The sequence below is a fragment of the Siphateles boraxobius genome, unplaced genomic scaffold (genome assembly GCF_051911475.1).
Source record: "Siphateles boraxobius isolate OS27281-9 unplaced genomic scaffold, OSU_SipBor_1 130, whole genome shotgun sequence".
In the NCBI taxonomy this organism is placed as follows: Eukaryota; Metazoa; Chordata; class Actinopteri; order Cypriniformes; family Leuciscidae; genus Siphateles; species Siphateles boraxobius.
In genome coordinates this window covers 23,273,480-23,289,960 of record NW_027508734.1, presented here as the reverse complement: position 1 = coordinate 23,289,960, position 16,481 = coordinate 23,273,480, and the positions used below count along the sequence as shown (strand labels likewise).

Sequence of the window (16,481 nt, the reverse complement as noted above, 5' to 3'; positions counted from 1 at the left end):
GTTATTTTATTTTATTATTATTTTGGATAATTCTATTGAATGATAAATTCATAATTCATATTAAATTAATCTTTTTTTTTAGAATCATTTATTTCTTAAATGCATCATTTTGAAGTAGATATTTTCTCATGGAAATCTTGCTCTTTTTGTGATTTTTATTATCAGGATATTATGCACATGTTCAGTAGTTTACTGGTGTGTACGATTACAACACACTGCATGTTGATTTTGACCAAAACTTAGTAACTGTGGTTTTGCTATTTTCAAGGTCAAGTTGAAATGGAGGTGGGCCATATTTCACTATTAGAGCGGCCAGAACGTCAGTATTAGTTATTACATTATCTGTAATTATATGCTTGGGTATAGCGTGGTTTGGATGGTGTCTGAGGTTTTGCTGAGAGTTTGTCAGTGGGCTTTATATGGTAACATTCAGCTATGTTAACCACAAATCTCTGCATCAATCAAGTTGGAGGGCATCTTTCCGAAAGTATGCAGTTTAAACTGCTTGTTAAGCAAATTAGAAGATTATTATTAAGATCAGTTTTTGCCATAGAGGTGATGTACAGTGATCCCTGAAACCTGAATTTCCATATTCTTCTCAAAAAGCATTTTCAGGAGCAATGCATGAGCTCATAATAGAGTGACCTAAATCAAGCATAGATGGACAGACAGACGAAGAGACAAAAAGAGGGAGGAAATGAGAGAGAGAGAGAAAGAAAAATAATGCAGATCTGTCTGTTGGCTGGATGAGCACCTCCTTTTAGTTTGGCCACAGTCTCCTCCTCCTTGCCTCAGATATAGAGTGTTTTTGGAGCAGTAGAGTCAATCAGAGCCGGGTGTACAGGAGAGCACACCGTCAGGATATTCCATCCTTACGCGCGCACACACACACACACACACACACATACACTAACACGCACTTTGTCTCGTTCTCCATCTCGCACATGCACATGGAGTACTACTGGACCCACCTACTCTGGATTCTCTGGAGCGTGATGCCAGGTGAGTGTGTTAGCGTGTGTTGCCTATTTCCAATTAAAAACATTTAAGAGAGGTAAAACGGTAAGTAAACGCTCCATTGATACTACCAAACTGAATTAAATACTCTGCAACTTGAGAGTTGAATAAGTGCCATGGATGTGATTTGTGCGCATGGGATTGTATCCCAGCACTTTGCATCTCCCACGTCTGCTTTCCAATGTCAGGCGCTGTTACACTGACCTCCTGTGATAGATGGGGATGCTGGATTGGCTGTGGAATGGTTGGAGTTTACCCTTGCTCCAATTTCCATCCTAGCTCTTGCATACTTTGAAATGCATGGAGATTTTATCAGGGATATATTGGGAGTTCATTGTTTGCGGTGTCTGTTAAAGATCTGGTGAGCAGCCAGCTTAAAGTTCACTTCTGAAATGACACTCTTGACAGCATATTTCATGGACTTTTGCAGTTCAGTGCTGTCATGGGTCAAGGGTCCCTGAGAAACTTTTAATCAAATTTGCATTCCTCCCCAGTCCTGTCATGTTTTAGGTCTTATTTAATTTGTCTGTCTATCCATCTGCAAAATTAAGAAGGCTATGAGAATTAGAATATCCATATATTTATTTTTTGTAATTTGATTGGCTAAAGGAAAAGAAAATTAATGTGTAACTGGTGATGGAACTAGTACTGATCAAGGACTAATGTGTGAGAGAGATATAAAGCACATGTGTGTGTGTGTGTTGGTATGTTCAAACATGCTTTTTTTTGTTTAGTTTGTTTATTACTCATCTTGACCATTCGCCAGTAAGCCAGCTGTGACCCAGGCCAATTTTAATCAAGTCCAGCAAAGTAAACATACTAGTACAAACTACTGTCTATTGTACTCCTTTCAGCCTTTCCCTGTTCACATTACAATAACACATTTATACAAAGCAACTTCTACGTTCACTTTGCAGCTGAATGTGGCCTAAACATGGATTGCTCAAATCAGACGCTCAATTGACCTGCACTCAAATACACTCTGGCTCAACCAAGGTGCACAACAATTACAAATGTTGCGATGGAATCATATCAAAACTGCATGAAATTCAACGTTCACTGAAAGGAAATATTGATCTGTTCACACTGACATTCAATTAATAGAACAATTCCATATTTTCCAAATCCAACAATGTTTGAATAGCCTTTTGACTATGACAGAAAATTGGTTAATCCAGGTAATACTCGCATTACTTGAGGTAATTCACTCAAGTGTGATTGATTATGGCTTCACGTTTAACAGTGAAAGCATGCGCAGAAAAAAAAGGTACAAAGCTGTCACTGGGACAGTACCCTAAGGTACAAAAGCTTAAATGTACACTTAAAGTACTAATATGTAGTTTAAAAGATAATATGCTTATTTCATGCAGCCGTTATTTTGAAATCGAAAGCGAGGCTCCGGTGGGAAGAAAACCGGAAGTGTTTCCTTTAATCACAGGAGATTGTGAATGCGATGGTGTATTGTTGTGTTTAATGTAGAAATGAGGTATTATAAAACTGTACATACATGTCTTTCATACTTTAGACTATATACATTGAAATTAATTTATAAATAAAATATTTTTTTATATATATAATTCAGAAAGTAAAAAAAGAAGCAGGAACGAACTATATACACATCCTATATTGGATATTAACATCCAATAGTGTAAATCGCGGCAGCAGCTTCAGGTTGGTAGTCCAAGGCATTGTTATTTATCTTTACTTCCGGGGTTCTTCCCAACGGAGCCTCACTTTCGATTTCAAAATGGCGGCTGCATGAAATCAGCGTATAGTGTGTTCCATTTAGGGGTAAATAAGGTACAAAGTACCTTTTCACTTTAGTAGTACCTCCATTGACCTTTGTACCTTTTTAGAGATCAGGTAAATGTGACAACAGGGCTTAGTAGAGGATCTATTACACACAACCAGTCAGTAACGACTCCGTTTTATGTTTCATGAACCTTCAGTACAAAAAAATACTGAACTGAAGATGGACATAGGTGAAAGAAACAATAATTTGCAATAAGTGAATCAGATGTTGATTCAGTAACCACTCTGACTGATTCAGTGAAGGATTCATCAGACTAATTCAAACTAGTGAATTTTTTAAATGATTCACTAAAATAATCGACTGGCATGACTCACTTGATTGTGAATGGGACTTTACGCACTATCTGTTTTTGCATGCAGCTCTCATCCACTATTTTTATCACCACATTCCATTCAGACTGCAAACTTGCATTCACAACAAATATGACTAAAATAGGACTTGTTTTGCTTTGATGCTGGAGATATCCACGATAGGAACGATATGTGAAAATGTCGGTTGAATAGCTGTTGTTTGGTAAATGTTTGTTTCCTGGCTGATTTATGGTGTAAAGAAACAGCTGTATTCTATCATTTATCTCTGTAGTTTGTAAGAGCTTTGATGTTAGTAGCAGCTGATTCAGGCTGCGATTAAAGTTAACATATTGTGATCTTAGATGCCTATACCTGGAGTACTACTTAGGAAATAATAATGATGGAATTTTTTGTGTGGGTGAGGAACTCCAGAGCTAGTGAGTAATGCCTGACTGTGGTGTATATCAGTCTGATGCCACGTGCCTCACAAAAATTTACTTTGGCAACAAACCCAGTCGAAGGCCACCAGGCTCATCCCCTGCTAGCCATCTCTCAGCAGCCCTTCAATGAGCTTTCCAGACCACAGAGCTCACAGTTGGAAAGTCAGCATGAAATGAGCAATGTCTGGTCATTTTAATCTTGATCTGTGAGTGTAACAGAATGTATATCAGTCCCTGAGGTGCAGCACATACAGTAAGAGCATAAAGTCCATGAGATCTTAAGCAGAATAGCATTTCAAAGCGATGGTTTGAAAGATGCATTTCCGGCATGTGGAGTTTATTAAGAGTCAATCTGCTGGCCCATAATCCTCGCCAGTGGGCATCAGTGAGGCTCATTAGCATCAGGGCAGTTCCTCACGAAAATATTTGTGAAGGAGGGAAGGGATGACGGAGGGGTGAGCAGATGTTTAGAAGAGGGTGTTTGTCACATGTGGGCTTGTACACAGCTGCATGTCTAACTAAGGTCTAGTAGTACATCAGTATTGGTGATGTGGGTTTTGATTATGAATTAGATTTTGGTGGTTGGTCTGCACAGTAGATATACCATATGTGGCCACCAACACCAGCTTTTAGAAATGTTTTGATTTTGATCACAATCTGATCGAGATTTCAGTGTCTGGGCATGTGGCATTGATTGTTTTTTTTAGAGGACTGTAATATATTGCAGCTGCAGGTTGTAGCTGGAATTTTGTCTTATTTAATTGTCTGGTGACAACATCAAGCATGTAGCATAATAAAATTAGATTCATCAGAAGATCAATAGGATTTAACAGCCGTGTTTTTAGAAGATGAAGTGGTGTGTACTTGCACAGTGCTCATAATCAACATTTTCACTACAAGGTATTGATACATTTAGGTTTTCAGTGAAGATTTGTATTTAAAAGACAAATTAAGAGAAATAGGAGAATGAGACTAGAACATGATGTAGGGCAGATTCGAACCTGAATCTCTGTGTACAGCTCTTTATGCATCCTGATCACTATACCATTGGTCTGTCAAGGTTTGGCAGATTGTTAGTCTTCAGGATCCATGGACATTCTCACAGACTGGAGCTTCTCTGTCAGTATGAATGTGGTGTGACTCCTGTAGCTTGGTTGTGGTCCAAAACAGCGCAGGCCTGGCCTGGACACACAGCACAACCCTTGCAGCCACTGTATTGAGGTTTATTTATCTGGGCAGTGAAATCCATACACAGGAAACCCACTCTATAGGACCTGCTGATATTACAGAGAATATTAAAGTGTCTGCCACGTTAGGGGTTTTAAATGGAAACTAGAACCTTTCTACTCCCCTCTCTTTCTTATTCTTTTTATTCTTTTTCCCTTAGATTTTTTCTTTTTTTCTTTATTCAAGGGTAAAGCTGTTCTCAGATGGTGTCTGGGACAATTTGGTTTCAGTAACCGACTGGATGCCTTAGATGTTTATTTAAACCACTTTGGAAAAAGTGATCAATGACTCTGGGAGAGATTTTAGGGGGAAGAAGGTAAAAGCAAAGTTTAATTTTCACAGGTGTTATTAGGTTTTTCTTCTTCACTGGTCAGCCAATGGATCTATATTTAGATTCATGCATGTGTTAGGTTCTCATTTTTCTGGCTATTCATATATGAAGTCTTCCAAGAGATTTCTTTGGGGGTAAAATATTAAAAGGTTCTGGACAGTGTTGCAATTTGTGCAACAGTATGTCGCCATATAAGTGAATTATATGGTTTCAGTAATTATATGAGTTTATATAGGTAATTATATGAGTTTGTTAGATCCAGTTTATTTAATGCTAAATTAAACTAAAAGAAATGAATACTTTTATTCAGCAAGAACGCATTAAAGTGATCAAAAGCGACAGTAATACATTTAGTAGAATTTTCTTCAAATAAATGCTGTTCTTTTTTTTTTTTATTAATCAAAAAAAGTTTCTTGAGCACCAAATCAGCATATTAGACTGATTTCTGCAGGGTCGTGTGACACCGAAGACTGCAGTAATGATGCTGAAAATTCAGCTTTGACCACAGGAATTAATTACATTTTAAAACATATTAAAGTGAAAAACACTTATTTTAAATTGTTATAATATTTCTGAATTTTACTCTTTTCTGTAGTTTAAATCAAATAAATACAGCCATATGAGCTTTACATGAATACATGCTATTGTAGAATTGTATATTTATAGCAAGACAATTTATATATTATACTTTTTATTATATTTGATAAAATGTATTAGACTTTTCAAATTCAGTTAAAGGCAGGAAACTAGGATATCGATTTGTCAAATACACATTTTTATCATTCTTAACTTTAAAGAAAGAAGGGCATGGAACAGAGGATCTGATGAGAATAAGTCTGTGTGAACCAGGGGTCAATTTGAGCTTCTCTATGCCTTCATTGCAGTTCACAGTGGGAAATACAGTACTCCTGCTCAGAATAAAAAGTCATTGACTGGCAGCATCACTCTCAACTGTTTATCACTTTCTATGAAAGGCAGTTACAAAAAATGAGGCTAGGGAAAGACATGTGGTCCACATTATTCCCTGTACATTCTTGTGCCTGAACAGATTAATGTGCAAAAATGATTTTACATCATCCCTGTACACTACAGTAGCCTGTCATCATTCATGCTTTTGTCTACAGAAAGAGTACGTGGGGAATGGAAAGAGAGGGAGAGAGAGAGAAAGAAAATATGCTAAAATCACTTCACTTATCCTCCTCTCCCCTCTACTTAAGGGGAAGATCTCTTCATCTCATCCATTAATCCTCTTGCAAGATATAATATGCTGAATGGAAACTGCATCCCTGCATGAAGCAGACATTGTACTTATCAGCATTGTCAACAATAAACGATTTAATTTTCTCTGGTGACAGCTGGAAAATAAATTGTTTTTTTTTTTTTCTATTTTGAAAGATCTTTTTTTGTAAGTCTTTTAATTTAATATAGAGAAGATGGATGTTTTCCTTCTGTTTTTTCCATTGGTATAGGCCAAACTTGAGGCAAGGTGACCTGGGGCCACCAGAGAGAATCAGGCCTTTCATCAGATCCCATTGAATGTTTTCTTCATCCTTTTTTTTTTGTCAAACCGATTCATTCTCTGAACGACAGCATATGGATGTCATAACCTTGCACACGTGAAAATGCAAGGTTATGGCATCCATATGCTGTCGTTCAGAGTTCAGAGCGGAGATTAACGGTGTAATTCAATGTAATTCTCAGGTAAATTAACCATTATGTGTACACTTGGATCAAAGCTTTTTTATATATTTCTCAGTTCAGCACCTGCTTTAGATTTAGTTTATGCTTACGGATATAGATCTTTATTCACAGGGTGTATAACATGAAAAGGCTACCTTTGAGACCTGCATCAAAAAATATTAGCTAAAATCGTTAAAGATATGATTATTTGCTCAAGTCTGTTTACAAATAGTAAAAGGTTTTGTTTACTTAAAGGGATAGTTCACCCAAAAATTAAAACTCTGTCATTCATTACTCACCCTCATATCGTTACAAACTTGCAAGACTTTCGTTCATCTTCGGCACACAAATGAAGATGTTTTTGATGAAATCTGAGAGATTTCTGTCCCAACTGACAGTTTTTACGCATTAAAAAGTTCATAAAGATATCGTAAAACTAATCCATATGAATTGAGCGGTTCGGAAATTTTCTGAAGAGACTTGATCACTTCATATGATGAACTGTAAAAACCTAAATTCAATCTGTTCATCATATAAAACGAACGTGTCTCTTCAGAAAATTTTGGACTAAACGGCTCAATTAATATGGATAAGTTTTGCGATCTCTTTATGAACTTTTTGAAGCGTCACAGGTTCTGTTGCGTAGCTGTCAATGGAGGGACAGAAATCGATGAACAGAGGTCTTATGGGTTTGGAACGACACGAGGGTGAGTAAATAATGACAGAATTTTTATTTTTGGGTGAACTAACCCTTTAACTGAAAATTATGTCATCATTTACTCATCATTCCAAATCTGTATGACTTTCTCTCTGGATCACAAAAGCAGATATTTTGAAGAACGTTTTTTTTTATTTATTTTTTATTCTCTTTTGATCCAGAAAAGAAAGTCATTCAGGTTTGGAAGGACACGAGGGTGAGTAAATGATGGCAGAATTTTCAGTTTTTGGGTGGACTATCCCTTTAATTAAAAAAAAAAAAGTATCTGTAGCCTAAACAGTCATCTTTTGCTTCAGGCCATAATTATGGCGCTGAAAGGAAGCAACTTAACAGACAGAATAGTCTTTTGATTTTGACTGAAATTGGCCCTGCCTGTAAGAGCTCTGTGAGTCATTATGTGTAACTTCATTACTTATGTCTTTTTTTTCTTTTCTTTTTTTGATGGACAGACAAATCTGTTGTGGTGATTGACAGCTTTATTGTTTAGTCTCATCCATAATGAGGTTGAATAGTCCTGTCTCTTCCACACCAGAGTCTGTTGACAGAGTTGGTGAGTGTCAGGTCAAGCGGTGAAAGTCATGCAGGCTTTCTCCATGATCTTGAGCATTTGACTGATTATGAAGGCGTTTCAGCATTGGACCTCCATGAAGGTGTTTGTTAATCCAATGACTAGGATCTTGTAGTCTTTATGGGGCCCGTCAGAACATAAGCAGAAGCCATACAGGGATGTCATGTGTGAACAGAGACACATTTGAACTTTGATGGAGATAAAGCAATCACAGTCTGTTTTCAGAATAGGATGAAACCTCAAAACATCAAAGTGTTTATCGATTATTTTCCATGTAAGGAGGATTTCTGGACCACATCTTTAAGAAGTCTCAAAAAGCCCATTAACAAACAATTTTTAATTAATTGGGTTACTCATTGCTGCTCAGTCATTTACATTTTAGGCAATACTCACTACAAAGACACAATTCAGTAAATAAGCCAAATCTGAGTACAACGGCTTATTCAGAGAAATTGGAGTGTTAAAACTGTTATCTAAATTTTATTAAAATAATGAAATATAAAACAATCAATAAAAATTACTTCAATTTTGAAATACATTTCCACACTTCTTTAAGTTTGTGCATATTTGTCTGTAAATCTGTCAAGTGATTTGGTTAAGCCCAAATAACAGAAAAACAATGTGTACTTTCCTCTCTGTTTACTGTTAGTCTGTGTGTTGTGTAGAAACAGGACAGTGTTGCTCATGACCAGAAGCGCTACTGTTTCTTTGTAACAGTACATTTGCTGTACAGAAATTCAGTTTAGCCACAATTAAATTTTGCTTTTTTGCTTTGGTCATTGCTGGAACTCCTTGCCTCACATAATCTATTGCCATTGCCAGTAAGTGTCTTATGTTTAAGTATGCTGTGGATGAAATTCATAGTTGAATTGTCTGTGTCTGTTTACAGGGTTCCATGACTGTTTCAATATTGACACCATAAATCACAGGATCATAAAGGGCCCCAGGCAGACACAGTTTGGCTACACTGTCCAACAACACATGGCTGGGGGACAGAAGTGGTAAGAAGCACTTATTGAGTCTCTTCCTGTACCCTTTGATTTTAAAGGGATAGTTCACCCAAGAATGAAAATTCTGTCACCATTTACTCACCCAGGGTTCCAGACTGCGACCAAATTGTTCGCATATGCGACCGTTTTTTGAGAATGTGCGAGTTAAAATGTTATGTGGTCGCATTTGTGCGAGTGGACGTTCGCGCAACAGAACGCCGTTGTATCAGCTGCTGCAGTCCGTAACTTATGTTCAAAATGAACGAGTACATCATGAATCCATTTTCCAAATGGTGTTTTTGACTTATCCTGAATCCCTACGGTACGCTTATAATAAGTGTTTATATTCTGACTATTTTATCCCGGGCTCGGCTCGGCTGCGGAGTTGCCCAGTGCCTGGGTGACTCGCCATAGACATTAACGGAGAGAAGTAGCTCCGGCTACAGTGTTCTTCCGCAACATAGACATCATATGATGTCTATGTTCCGCAAGACACGTGCAGTTTATTTATTGACGAACGTACACGTCACGCGCATTGCACACTGATGGTGAAACGAGCCAATTACGAATTCAGGAATTAAGACATATAAAAATGAAAAAGTCTCACGAAATACCGAGCCCCTTCCTACGTCTTTTCAGCGGTTAGATGATAGTAATCGATCGACAGAGGAAAATGATTATAAAATGCAGAAGGTAAGGAGTGTGAGATTTCTGATTTTTGTTACAACTATAAACTTTGATAACGGAAAATCTGTATCAGCGTATTATAATACTCTAATCTTTTAAAATGTAATGCATACATTTGAATGTTTAATGATTTTTAAAAGATAGAAAAATGATGCTAGAAAGATGATAATAGATAGATAGATATATAGATAGATAGATAGATAGATAGATAGATAGATAGATAGATAGATAGATAGATAGATAGATAGATAGATAGATAGATAGATAGATAGATAGATAGATAGATAGATAGATAGATAGATAGATAGATAGATTCAAATGTAAATAGATAGATTTATACACTCCTAAACAATGCTGGGCTCAAATTTGGGTCAAATATGGACAAACCCAAATGTTGGGTTAAAAATGTAATGTAATATAACATAGTATATAATAAAATGTGATATATAATATAATTGTATTTATACTATATAATATATATATAGTATAAATATAAAAAATTTTTTATATAATATATTACAGGTATTTATGCTGCAACCCAGATAGCCTTTGCTAGCCTTGGTCCATTGAAACCACTATTCATCAACATGCATTGATTAATCCCATGGTATGTAGCAAAAAAAAAAAAAAAAAAAGGTGCGACCAAATCATATGTTGGTGCGACCAACTGAGAAAGTTGGTAGCACCAGTGCAACCAGTGGAAAAGATAGTCTGGAGCCCTGTCACCCTCATAAATACCTAATACATGATGTCAAGAGCACTTTAGTTGTGTGCAAAAACATAGAGTGAAAGCTTTATTTCATTAATCAATCAAAAACTAAAAACTAATCATGCGTCCAGTTCTTGAAGTGAAGGAAGTGTAATTCAGAAAGATGTCCCAGAAAATAGTGAATTTGTTTTTCATTGCAACTCCCAAACCAACAGTAGGTCTCATTACCTCATGATTTATACAGTTTTCATCACAAGTAAATTTAGATCTCTTGAAAAAGGAAAATCCACCTATGATGCTTTTAGAGTGTTATGAGAATTGGAAGGAGTTTAACATTTGTCGTCCATCACTGTGATATCATCATCATCTCTCTTTGCTTTGCAAATTTGATTCAAATCTGGCATCCCAGTTTGTCTGCTTGGCCACAGCTCACCTGAAACCCTGCCCTGAGGGGTCTCTCTCTCTCTCTCTCTCTCTCTCTCTCTCTCTCTCTCTCTCTCTCTCTCTCTCTCTCTCTCTCTCTCTCTCTCTCTCTCTCTCTCTCTCTCTCTCTCTCTCTCTCTCTCTCTGTGTAATAATATATAATGAATAATGAAGTGTCCCTTCAAAGAAACCTTTTCTTTGTTTGTAAGTGTAAATCACCCCTTTGACTTCATATCATGGAACTGTATGAAGGGCCGCTTTCGAAAGATGTTTGTTTGGTATAAGCAAGAGAATCCAGCTCATCTGCTTCTCATTGTAATGAAGATATTTTTTTCCCCCATTGTACCTGAGTTCATGAAAATGTTATATTCTATCTCACATTCCTCAGGTAATGGCTAGATGGCTTGGTCTGTAGTTTAGATGTGAGTGTATTGTCAGTTTAGCTGGACTGATGTGGGTTGATATCAACAAAGACTTTCTCAAGTGAGCGACTGCCAAACAGACCCCCTTTCTGTCTCTGCCCCATTCACACGGCATCTGGAAACCATTAACAACCCATAGGAAATTTTCAGTGTGGCATGTGTGTCTGGCTTGGCTATAAAAAAAAATCATATTTAAGTTTTGTTTGGGAGATGTGTGTTGTGAATGAGCACGTACACAACATACACAAAGCAGTCCTAAATAAAGACTTGCAAATCTACCAATATTACAGTAGCAGACTAAACTACACATGAAGACAAGATATATTGAGTGAAAGCCCAATTAACAAATGTCACCGTTGATGTATATTGTGAACAGCACTGTAAGTTTACACATGTGTGCTGCAAACAGTTAATGAAATGAAAGCTAACACTGCCTTGTGGTCAAAATTAAAAGGGACATATCATGAAAATCTGACTGTTTCCATGTTTAAGTGCTATAATCGGGTCCCCGGTGCATCTACCAACCCAGAAAATGTAAAAGAAAAGTGACAAACCATTAACTTTGTTTTGGTAAGCCTTTCTCTGCACGCATGTCAAAAAATAAGCCGATCAGATTACACTCCCCTTCTGACGTAGGAAGGGGAACTTATTATAATATTACCGCCCCTTGCTCTGCACGTTTCCTCCCACGGCGCCGCCATTTGGTTTTCGCAAGTGATAACAGTGCAACCAGTACTAACACAATGGCAAAAGTTTGAGAAAAGCATGCAAACTGTTCTGTCATTGGGTGCACAGACGAGCACAGAACACTATGTGACCAAAACATGTCACCGCTGTCTTAAAGACAGTGTCAACTTGTGTAAAAGTTAAACATGACGCATTCACGTCGATGAGATGAATCAATGCAACTCCACAACAACTACATAAATGTATCCACTAACCATTCAGAAACGTCCAGGTGCAGTCTAAAAGTTGCAATCTCTTCCTGAGTCTCTCTGTAAGGCTGCACTCCACTACTGGTTATCTCTGAGATATTGGATGATTGAGATTCACGTGTTTTATTATAGCCAGAGTATCTGAAGCTCCTGTAAAGGATCGACCCTCTTCTGAATGGGTGCAGTGAGCAGCAGCTCATTTGCATTTAAAGGGACACACACAAAAACGGCATGTTTTTGCTCACACCCAAAAAGGGGCAATTTTGACGAGCTATAATAAATGATCTTATGGGTAATTTGAGCTGAAATTTCACAAACACATTCTGGGGACACCATATATTTATATTACATCTTGTGAAAAGGGGCATAATATATCACCTTTTAATATAATATTTCTGATGCCAGCAATACTTTCTCTCATTCCCATCTGTTAATGTGATAAATAGACAGAGCTTTAGGGAGCTTGTGTTGTGTTTATACTGGCATGACTAGGCAGTAGGAGAGGAAAAGAGTTGTGCAGGAATTGGCTGTATATGGTAGCTAATCGTCATTATGTGGTGAGTTTACTTCAGATTGTTTGAACAGGAGAAATGCTTTGGACTGAGACATTGCTTGCTATTTACTTGTGCAAGTTGTGCATGTGTGTACTAGTGCTCTCACACAGTTGGAGTCAGGAAATGTCTTGATTAGCACAGTCAGATCCTTGGAGGAGAATATTTAGTCCAGGAAAGTAATGGAGTCTAGCTGTGTCTCACCTCTCTCACAACCCCGAAGCCCTCTCAGCATGGACAACACACAATAAGCCTACACTATGACAGTTCAACTTATTTTTCATGCAGTTTTCGGTGCAGAATACCTACAGTCTTAAATTCAGTGAAGTGACTGAATGATGCTTGATTGGGGGTCCGTAGAGACTTTCTGAGGCAGGGTCATAGTCGTTTGCCCTCAAATTTTTTGAGAAATTTTTTGGTAATTTCATATCATATCATATATCATATAAATCATAACATATTTAATGTTGCACGCAAAATTAATTAAAATAAATTCCAAAACCAAAATCAAAGTTTTGTCTAAAACTAAAACCCTAAATAAAAATGTGTAATTAAATGTTGTTCAGTGTGTCATGTTCTGAGGTAAAAAATTAAACCTGTTGTTGTAAAGTTCTTCAGCTATGAGCCAAAGTAATTTTACATATTGCTAATCTAGCATCATTTTTGGCCACAGTGAAGTGTGTTCACACAGCTGACATGTTTACCTGTTGAAGCTTATTCATGTTGTGTGAACAAAATAGACTCTAACATGGTCAAAATGCACCACTGGAGAAGCACTAATTGAACATCACTGTTTTGGTCAATGGTTTAGGTTTCAAATCATATTATAAAAGTTTTATATCATATACCATAAAATGTCATATGTGAAATCTAATCAAGAAGCTAAATGAGGAATGAAATAATGATAACAGCAAAAGACTATCATCCAGTTGTTCATCCTGTCTCTTTCTTTCTCTTTGAATCTGGCTATGTTGATTACTGCATAGTATACCTTCTATTGTTTAAAACTAGTATGTGGAGCTAGTTTTATATAAATATAATAAACTTCTAAAATGGTTTTATAGTAGTATTCACTATTCTTTCTCTTTCTCTCGGGCGCCATGAGGGTCCTATCACAGCAGCATGCAGTTGAAAAAGGTGTTATCCCAGTTTCAGAGGCACAGAAGGGGTGTACTGGTGAAGGAAAATGGGGAAAGGGGCTGGCAACACACACATCAGCTGTGGTTACTGAAACCATGGACTAGAAGGAAGTATGTTGCTGTTCTCACATATTTTTCTATCAGAGTCATATGGGTGGTGATGGCGCAATGGATAAGACACATGCCTTTGGTGTGAGAGACCTGGGTTCGAATCCACTGTGAGACAGCAATGTGTCCCTGAGCAAGACACTTAACCCCTAGTTGCTCCAGAGGCGTGCGACCTCTGACATATATAGCAATTGTAAGTCGTTTTGGATAAAAGCGTCAGCTAAATGAATAAATGTAAATGTTAATACTATGTTAACATATGCATTTTATTTCAGGTCAGTACACCAGGATTGTTTGAGCATGTTCACTATACATGTTCCAAGACAAAGGCATTGACCTGTATACTGTATATTGGAACAATTTCAGTTGCCTACCATGCTCAATAGCTGATACATAATTAGAGGCTAGAAACTTTGAAATTATCATGTTAAAACTAGCCGTGTGTTCCACAAATTAGTAACTTTTTTGCAATTGGAGAAACCTTAAATTTCCATGCCATGTAAACCACTAAACAAGCATGTTTAATTTTATTTTAAATCAGAATTATACAGTTTTTTTGGAAGTACATTAAAGCGCATCTATTCATGATTAAAGTGCTCGACACGGATCTGCGGGGGTTAATAAACATCTTCTGAAGTGAAGCGATGCGTATGGCCGTCTGTCGGAAGCTAGTTATTTTAGTTATTCAATACATAGTTCAATAAATGTGTATATTCAATACATTTAGTTATGCATGCATTCTGAACGGGCACATCATAAGCGCTTTGTTCAGCTGTCTGAGATCTAAAATGGGCTTGAGGCCGCCATTTTTCTTTGGAACGAGGAAATAGTGACTGTAAAAGCCCGAGGACTGGCTCTACAGCCCCTTTCACCAACAGTTTTGATACTTTGGTGCGAAGGACGTGAGCCAGGTCGCTTCTCACCGATGTCTCGACCACAGCTAGAAAGCGTGGGGGTCTGCGAGCAAACTTTAGCGAGTAGCCTCGTTTTATTATGTTCAACACCTATTCTGATATTCTGGGGATGGCTTCCCAGGCCTTGGCCCGCATAGGTAGGGGTTGAATGAAGTCTGGGGACGGGCCGCTTTGTGATAGGGACCCGGCCGCCAAGCTGTTTTGTGTTTGTGATACTGTGGGAACAGTGCTTATGTGCAGAGGTGCGTACTTCATAGTGGGCACACAGCCTACATTTATTACAGTTCCATCACGAGCCGGAGGGGGAACTGATACAGTGTAAGCATTGCTTATGTGTAGGGGTGCATACTTTATAGTGGGCACACAGCCTACATGTATTACACTTCCAGCATTAGCCAGAGGGAGAATTGATACTTTGGGAACAGTGCTTATGTGCAGAGGTGTGTACTTTTATAGTGGGCACACAGCCTACATTTATTACAGGAGAACTGATACTGAGGGAACAGTGTATGCAGTGGTGCATACTTTATCGTGGGCACAGATCCTACATTACATCTCCAGCATGAGCCAGAGGGAGAACAGACAGAAAAGTGCTCTTTTTGTGTTGTATTTGCGTCGCCGTTAAAACGGCAATCGTTTGCCGGCGTGCATGTTTTAACACAGACTCGTTGACTGCAATGTTGGCATCTCCAGCCGCTTGAACTAAAGAGGAGACTGGGAAATGTGTAAAAGGCTTTTTGCTACCTGTAATTCGGGCTAGGAAGGCTTCCGAAGCTCGGGGTCCAACACAATCTTGGGTCAGGGCCCCCGGCGGTCTGGGAACTGCTGTCGTCTCACTGAACGAGAGCGGTGACGGACTTCAGCCACTGGGTGGGGCTGAGAGACCGGCGGTGCTGGCTTTGCTAGCTGAGGGAGCAGCGATTTCTTGTGGTGGCCCAAAGCAGAGCTGGAACGTTTAGAGAGGAAGTGGCTCATCGCTTGTGACGCCTTCTGTGCCTCGGTAAAACGCTCCGCGAAACCCTTTACCACTGGGCCGAACAGGCCGGTGGTGGTGATGTAGATTTAGTGGCGCGCAGAGCCAGGTCTATGGCGCTGCGCAGGACCCTGAAAGCTTCCGTGTCAGGTCCAGAGTCGTCCATAGAGCAGAGAAGTTTGGCCTGAAAAACCTTAAGGACTGCCATGGTGTGAAGCGCCGAAGCAGCTTGACCAGGAAAGAAAGGAGCAGGTCTCTGCTGAGGGCCTGTCGGTGCCCTTAGAGGAACCATTCGTCCAGCCTGATTTGTGTGGGTTTCTCGGGTGAAGAGCAATTGAGCCCGAGGTCTTCGACGGCCTTAGTCAGCATGCAGAGAAGTTCAAAGTCAAGGCTGGCTCTCACGCTGCTGAGCCCGTCCATCCCTCGCATTCGGATGCAGCAAGGGAAAGGCTGTCATCCTTCTCTTCATCCTCATCCAATCCCCCAAAAGAGACGAGACTGGGGTCGTCGTCAGCGAAGATGGCCAGCCGAGCCCACAGGGTGACGA

General features: G+C 38.7%; 1 protein-coding gene across 3 annotated transcripts in view; it reads left to right on the top strand.

The window, feature by feature from the left end:
* The first annotated feature begins 830 nt into the window (after nucleotides 1–830).
* The window catches only part of itga11a (integrin, alpha 11a), a 68,904-nt gene continuing 53,253 nt past the window's right edge, over nucleotides 831–16,481 (top strand). For 2 of the 3 annotated variants that reach the window (XM_077228705.1, XM_077228704.1), the window contains exons 1-2: nucleotides 831–1,002; nucleotides 8,974–9,085. In XM_077228705.1, the coding sequence (XP_077084820.1) occupies nucleotides 945–1,002; nucleotides 8,974–9,085 (170 nt within the window). In that variant the 5' untranslated portion in view covers nucleotides 831–944. The remainder of the gene's footprint in view (nucleotides 1,003–8,973; nucleotides 9,086–16,481) is intronic. The other variant, XR_013203648.1, reaches the window with a different exon arrangement.